Source organism: Colobus angolensis, unplaced genomic scaffold (assembly GCF_000951035.1).
Source record: "Colobus angolensis palliatus isolate OR3802 unplaced genomic scaffold, Cang.pa_1.0 Scaffold471, whole genome shotgun sequence".
NCBI lineage: Eukaryota > Metazoa > Chordata > Mammalia > Primates > Cercopithecidae > Colobus > Colobus angolensis.
In genome coordinates, this window is record NW_012118166.1 from 368,079 (window position 1) to 375,095 (window position 7,017).

General features: G+C 65.1%; 2 protein-coding genes across 2 annotated transcripts in view; both read right to left on the reverse strand.

Moving 5' to 3' along the window:
* Positions 1–4,465: 4,465 nt before the first annotated feature.
* Positions 4,466–6,090, reverse strand: GP1BB (glycoprotein Ib (platelet), beta polypeptide). The gene is made up of 2 exons (XM_011958677.1): positions 5,666–6,090; positions 4,466–5,390 (listed from the first exon to the last, which is right to left on the reverse strand). The coding sequence occupies exons 1-2, from the start codon at positions 5,673–5,675 to the stop codon at positions 4,774–4,776; spliced, it is 627 nt and encodes a 208-aa protein (XP_011814067.1). The 5' UTR covers positions 5,676–6,090; the 3' UTR covers positions 4,466–4,773.
* SEPT5 (septin 5) overlaps positions 5,926–7,017 on the reverse strand; it is a 3,958-nt gene continuing 2,866 nt past the window's right edge. The window contains exons 9-10 of the mRNA XM_011958676.1: positions 6,916–7,017; positions 5,926–6,819 (exon numbers count right to left, since the gene is read on the reverse strand). The exon at positions 6,916–7,017 is cut by the window's right edge and continues 3 nt beyond it. Coding sequence (XP_011814066.1) covers positions 6,763–6,819; positions 6,916–7,017 — 159 coding nt within the window. The 3' untranslated portion in view covers positions 5,926–6,762. The remainder of the gene's footprint in view (positions 6,820–6,915) is intronic.

Here is a 7,017-nt window from a genome sequence, read left to right on the forward strand (position 1 = left end):
TGTTGTTGCTCCGTCTGGGCAGGGGGTGCAGTCCCCCGCAACGTGGCCAGGGCTTCAGCTCCCCAGACCTTCCCAGGACCTCTTCCACTGGGCCCCATAAAGGCCTCGGCTAGTGGGGGTCGGCCCAGCTCTGAAGCTGAGGCTAGTGCCACTCCAGGCTGGAGGGGGCCCACGAAGGACCCCACAGGCAACTCTCCCCAGGCTGGGCCAGAGGTGACAGAGCCTCTTTTCCTGCATCACTGATGGCCCGTGGACCCGGCATCCCTGGCAGGAGCCGTGGAGCCCAGGCCTTCAGGTCGCCCGCCCCTCCCCCGCGGCGGTGTGTACAGCCAGGGCCCAATAAGTGTTTACCGAGTAAACACCGGCGGGAGGGGGACAGCACACTTGGGTTGACCCCCACCCCACGCCCGGCGGAAGAAGTCCCTTATCTTCTCGGTTGACAGGCTGTCAGTGCGCCAGGTCAGGGGCGGGGGCTGCGCTCATCCCGCCCCGTCTGTCAGCCGCCACGCGGCGACCCCCTCCCCGCCCGTACGAGGGGCGGTCTGCTCGTCCCACTCGGTGCCGCTCGCCGCCAGCCTGGGCAACCCAGCGCCCCCGCTCCAGGCCTCCGTTTCTCCGCGGACCCCAGCTGTCTGCACCCACAGCTCCCACCTCTTTCCGCGCTCACCGCTTACTCAGCCAGCGTTTCCTGCAGACCGCGAGCGCCCTCTGGTGCCTGGCTAGGCTTGCTCGCCTGAGAGGAGGACGCGACTAGGCCCTCGCCCTGGGAGCTTCCCGGCGGAATCTGTGAAATGGGCGGGTGCATCCTGAGCTGTGAGCCTCCCGGTCCAGCCCTCACTGACCACCACTGGCCATCACAGACCCCGCTGGCACGGCCTTTGTCTTGGCCTTTGTGGGACAAGACAGATGGCCATCTTGCAGGGCCTCGCTCACTCACTAGCTGGCTGTGTACAGGCCGAAGATGTGGCTTGAACCCCAGGTGGACCTTAGGGACACAGGCCTGGACACTGTCCTGCACTATGTGTCAGGCCAGGGCAGGCCTAGGAAGCTCTGTGAGGATGGGCTTGAGAGGGGCCTCTAAGATCGAGGAGTAGTCACAGCAGGAAGAGTGTGCTCGTGGAGGGACTGGCGCGGGCAAAGGCATGGAGGGCCTGGCCCACGGGGGAGGGTACACCAGGGCTGGGCCTTGACCTAAGGCTGAGATCACGGGAGCCCAGGGACGTGGGGCGGGCAATGGTGGTGAGAGGGCCCTTAGGCTGCAGGGCAAGCAGCCCTGAATCAGCTGGCCTGGGAGCTGGAGGTATGGGGTCCCGGCAGGGCTTGGAGAGGGGACCCCTAACCTGTTCCTGCCTAGAAGGAAAAATCTGAGGTCACAGAGGGCCCAGCTCATCAGTGGGGAGGGGGCCCTGCGGCAGGTGTGTTGTCTGTGAAATGAAGGACAATGCTGGGGTCAAGGTGGTGCCCAGGTCTGAAGGGAGCATGTGCATTTCCCCTGTCCCCACAGGGCCATTCAGGGGTACTGAGCTGGGACTATCCACTTCCCCACACTCCTTGGAGGCGGAGGCCCCAGGGTCAGTGTGTGTGGAGGGTCAGCTCAGAGTCAGGTGTGGGGACTGGGGGCTCCCAGGCAGCCAAGGAAGGTCAGCCAGCAAGGACAGCCCTGTGCCTTCCGTGCTCAGTACCTTGGCACAAACCAGTCTAGACCACGGAGAGCCGGCAAGAGGAGGGGTTGTGGAGGAACCATAGGGTTCGGCTGCCCCACCGACCAGCAGGCAGGAAGTTCTTCCTTCCGTCTAACCACACAGTGATTCCAGCTGCTTTCCCCAACAGGAGGCCCTCTGCCTCTGCAGCCCCTGCTTCAGGGACCCCTGCCACCCCCTGAACGAGACATTGGCCCAGGAGGTCTCAAGCCTTGCAGGCAGTGGGCTGCCCACTCCCCGAATCTCAGGTCCCGGCCACCTGGCGGGGGACTTTTCCCACAGACCAGGGGAGTGTCCTTCTTCTGGCTGGGGGCCACCTAGGACCCCGGGTCACTTTCTTCTGGGCCGTGTATTTGCACCCCAAAGACGTCAGTGAGGCAGAGAGGAGATCCAAGGGGCCTGCCTCAGCTCTGCTTCCAGTGCAATCACAAAAAATGCTCTGGGGCCCAGCAGAGAGCCCCCTTCTGGGATCTGGTTTCTCGCAGAAAGTGGGGAGCACACCCCCGCCCCGTGCCCTGCTTGGACTGAGTTTAGAGTGTTGCACACGCACGGTGTTATCACGATGGTTACCTCTGACCTCCACTAGGAGCTCTGGAGATGCCAGGCCACTGCTGGGGAGGGCAAGCCAGGCAGTTCATTTGTGTAAAGGGGGTCACTGTCCTTGATGTGGTGATAAGGCCGGATGGACAACCACAGTCGGCTGCAGCCCACAATAGGCCGGATACCCTGCACCTGCTCACAAAGGCAGGGGTGGCTCCTGCCTCACGTCTGACCGGCAGCCTCAAGATAGCATCAGCCCTGCAGGAGGGCCATCCGTCTTGTCCCACAAAGGCCAGGACAAAGGCCATGTCAGTGGCAGCCTCCTCGACCCGGTCAGCGGTGGTCAGTGATGGCCACTGGGGGCTGAGGGCCCTCCTGGGCCAGGTGGCCGGGACCTGAGGCTCCTCATCTGGGGCCTCTCTGGGATGCATGGAGAATAGTCTCCATTGTTCATAGGGCCAGCCAGGTGGGGGCCACACGGATGGTGGCAGAGGGACCCTGTCCCTGGCACCCCAGGCCAGCCCCAGTAGTGAGGAAGGCGTCAGTCACCCCCTAAGTTGGGCACCTGTGCTGACCTGGTTGCTCAGTTCCAGAATCCGGGCAGGGCAGTGGGAGTCCAGAGACTGGAGGACTCTAAGAAGCCCCTTGCTGGTCTGGGCAGTCGGAGAGGACTTCCTGAGGGAAGTGGTGGCCCAGTGGGGGACTCGCCAGAGGCACAGGAGATGAGCAACGAGCAGTGGCATGGAGGGTACCGTGTGCCAGGCAGAAGGAACAGTGTGCAGAGGCCCGGTAGGGATGCAGGCCCCGTGTGGCCCAGCCTGGGATCCTGGGGAAGGCAGCAGTTGCGGATAGGGACAGGAACAGCTCTCGGCTGGCAGGAGCAGGCTGCCAGCCCTGAGCCCTGGCAGAAGGGGTCTGGGGCTCGGGCCGCTGCTGTACGATGGGAAGGGATGGCAGGAGGAGGGTTTGGGGGTGTTGGTGGAGCCTGTGGCAGGGGCAGGCTCACTCCAGGACACAATGATTCCAGAGACCCTGCAACCCCTGAGGTTCACTCATCCTGTGGGGCCCTCCATGAACCCCCACCGCACATGGCTCCCTCACATAGAGACAGTCTTCTCACTCCAGTGGTCCAAGGAGTCCCAGATGGAGCAACAGACCCGAACCAACCCTGGTCACCTGCCCCAACCGTCCCCTAGTGAACTGAACACTGCCAACACCGCAGTCCCTGCATCAGGAAACCCAACCCTTGAAATGCTCTCGGTGTCCTCATGGCTGGCACTGTCCACAAGAACCAGCCCCTGAACATGCTCAGATGACAAGGCACACCTCTGGGACTGCCCTCACTGCCTACAGCATCCTCACCACCCCCAAAGCACCCTCACCGCCCCCACGGGGTCCTCACCGTCTCCACAGCACCCTCACCGCGTCCACAGCGCCCTCACTGTTCACAGCGCCCTCACCGCCCCCACAGCGCCCTCACCATCCCCACAGCGTCCTCACCGTCCCCACAGCGTCCTCACTGTTCACAGCGTCCTCACCGTCTCCACAGCCTCCTCACTGTTCAGTGTCCTCACCGCCCTCACAGCGTCCTCACTGTCCCCACAGCGTCCTCACCACGTCCACAGCGTCCTCACTGCCCCCACAGCATCCTCGCCGTCCCCACAGCATCCTCACTGTCCAGTGTCCCCACAGCATGCTGTATTCACAGTGTCCTCACTGTCCCCACAGCGTCCTCACTGACCCCACAGCATCCTCACCGCATCCACAGTGTTCTCACTGCCCCCACAGTGTCCCCATTGCGTCTTCACTGTCCACAGTGTCCTCATTGTCCCCACAGCGTCCTTACTCTCCACAGCATCCCCATTGTCCCCACAACATACTGTGTCCACAGCGTCCTCACCGCCCCCACAGCGTCCTCACCGCCCCCACAGCGCCCACACCGTCCCCAGCATCCTCACTGTTCACAGCGCCCTCACCGCCCCCACAGGGTCCTCACTGTCCCCACAGCGTCCTCGCTGGCCCCCAAGTTACCACTTAGCATCTCTCTCATGCCTTCCCATGTAGCCTTTTGGGAGTGTGACTGGAAGGGGAGAGTTCACCCACTGACTCCTGTCTGCCCCTGAGATTAGGGTGGGCATGTGAGGAAGTGTTTGTGTCCCCTTGAACCGCCTCCTAGGGACTTTTCCTGGGTTTGGCGAGGGGAATTTCCAGGTCAGTCGTGCAGAGAAGGCCAGAAGGGTTTATTCAGCACCAGAGTTTGGAGGGGAGACGCAGGCAGGGTCTGGACCGCATTGTGCCCTATGGTCCTCCCAAGCCTGGAGGTGTGGGTTCGCCTCCCTCGGGGTAGGGTGGGCAGGAGTTCTGTCCCACGTGGTCTGGGCCTGCAGGTGGGGTGGGTATGAGAGATTGGACAGCGGAGGAGGCGGAGACCGGTCCAGGTTGGCGCGAGGGCCCCTCGGGTAGCGTCCTGTCGAGTTTGCAGGTCCGCGTTGCCCAGCGCCGGTTCTCTCCTCAGGACGCGCCGGTTCTCTCCTCAGGACTCGTCGGTTCCGTCTTGCTCGGCCACCAGTGGGTCGGTCAGCGACAGCCGGAGTGCGGCGCGGGCGCGAGCGCGGGCGCGGGCGCGCAGCCTCCGCAGGCGGCACAGCAGCAGCACCAGCAGCAAGGCGTGCAGCAGCCCAAGGCCCAGCAACGCAAGCTGCGCCGCCAGCGCCCCCCAGCAGAGCGGGCCGGGAGCACAAGCGGCGCGCAGCTCGTCCTCGGCTAGGTAGGGCAGCAGGCGGCCGCGCAGCGCTGGGGGCGCCACGCAACGCAGGTCGCGGTAGGGTGCACGCTCGGGGCGGCCGGCCAGCCAGGCGCGCAGCGGCACAAGGCGGCAGTCGCAGCGCCAGGGGTTGGCGCCCAGGTGTGCGGTGCGCAGCGCGGGCAGCGCGTCCAGCAGCCCCGACGGCAGCGCCGTCAGGTTGTTGCCGGTCAGCACCAGCTCGGTTGTGTCGACAGGAAAGGAGGTCGGCAGCGAGGCCCAAGTCAGCCCGCGGCGCCCGCAGTCCACGAGCGTCCCCGCGCAGCTACAGGGCGCCGGGCAACCTGCGGCCGGGCGGCTCGGCGGCGCCAGCATCAGGAGCAGTAAGCTCAGCGCCCCGCGCGGCCCTGCAAGGGAAGCGCCGCAGTGAGCCGGGAGGTCGGCGGGGCACCTGGGCGAGGTCTCTGAGTACCCAGAGCGCCGGCCCGGCTCCATCCAGCCCCTGATGCCCGGCGTCCCGGTAGCCCGCCAGCCTCTCCACCCTGACTACCCCGCACGCCGGCTGGAAGTCCCCTCTAAGTCTGACCCAAGTCTCTCCCAGCTGCAGCCAAAGGACCAGAGCGCCTCTCAACCCGGGTCGGCCTAGGGAGCAGCCGGGGACCCGACCGGACTCCAGACTCACCGGAGCCCATGGCTAGAAGACGGCAGCCCAGCTTACTCTGGAGCGGGACGCGTAGGCGGGAGAGCCGAGCGATAAGGCGCTCCCGTCCCCGCCACGCCCGCACGGACCACAGTGCTGCGGCCCGGCCAGAAATAGCCCAGAGGCCGCGTGGACTCGTGCTGCAGCGGCAGATAGCACACTATCGCCGGAGGCCGCAGGCCGCCCGGGCTTCCGCTCCCACCCGCTCTCAGGGGCACACGGAGCACTCGGACACCCGCTGCGACGTTCACCAACATTGTTCTCCTGTCACCAGGACAGGACGCGGCATTCACAACGGAACAAAACGGAGCATCGTGTGGCGGGAAGGGATCATGCGGGTGGTAAGATCAGGAGGCCGAGGCTCGGGATCCCGGCACACCACAGCTGTGCTGGGGAGAAGATGCCTCGAGCAAGGGCAGGGGACGGCACCGAGAGTTGCCAGGAGGTGGCTCACCGCCCAGTGCCCCGGGGGTCCTCCAGGTCAGGCCGGGCTGTGGAGAAGGGGTGTGGGTGGTCACGGCCCGCCCTCCTTGCAGCCTCTCACCTCCTTAAGTCTGGAGAGCTCCCATGTGATTCAGCCCAACCCTGCCCGCTGGGCTTCTGGGGCTAAGGGAAGACCCGGCCAGCCTCGACAGAAAATGGGGTCTCAGCACTTGCTGGGTGACCCGCGGGAGCAGGCAAAGGAGGGCTCCCAAGTCCGTTCTGCAGCATTGGGGCAGAGAACAGACCCAGAACCCTGGGAATCCTCTTCTGCCTAGGTTTGCCTGCCTGCTAGAGCAGGGCCTGCAGTTTGGGTGGTGTGACCATCTGGGGGCGGGGGAAGGGCAAGAGAGGCGGATCTTTGAAGTCCCGCCCAACTTTGCTCCTTATCCCCCAAGGCCAGAGAGGGCCAGCTGGGCGGGGGCTACGGTCCAGGCCCCTCGGAAGCAGATACGAATGACCTGGGAGGGGGTGGTGCTGAGAATAAATTAGGGTCAGCTGGGGGCTGTGGCCCCGCGTCTCCGGGTCGGGAACAGTCCGGTCTGGGGTCCAGGGGTGGGAGGGCGTCCCGGAGACGGACGGTGTGTCCGCGACGAGCGTCACTGGTCCTGCATCTGCTGCTTCATCCTCTGCAGCATCTCCTGCATGCGCTTCAGCTGCGGGCGGGTGGGCGGAGACAACCGGGCCGGTGAGCAGCACCGTTGGAGCGCATCCCTGCCGCCCACCTCCGCCACCCCCACCGCACCACACACTTCCTCATCCTTCATCCTGATAAGCTTCTCAGTCTCGGCGTCCGGGGTGGGCAGCGGCAGGATCGGGATGGGGCTCTCCATGCGGCTGTCCTGGGTCAGTTT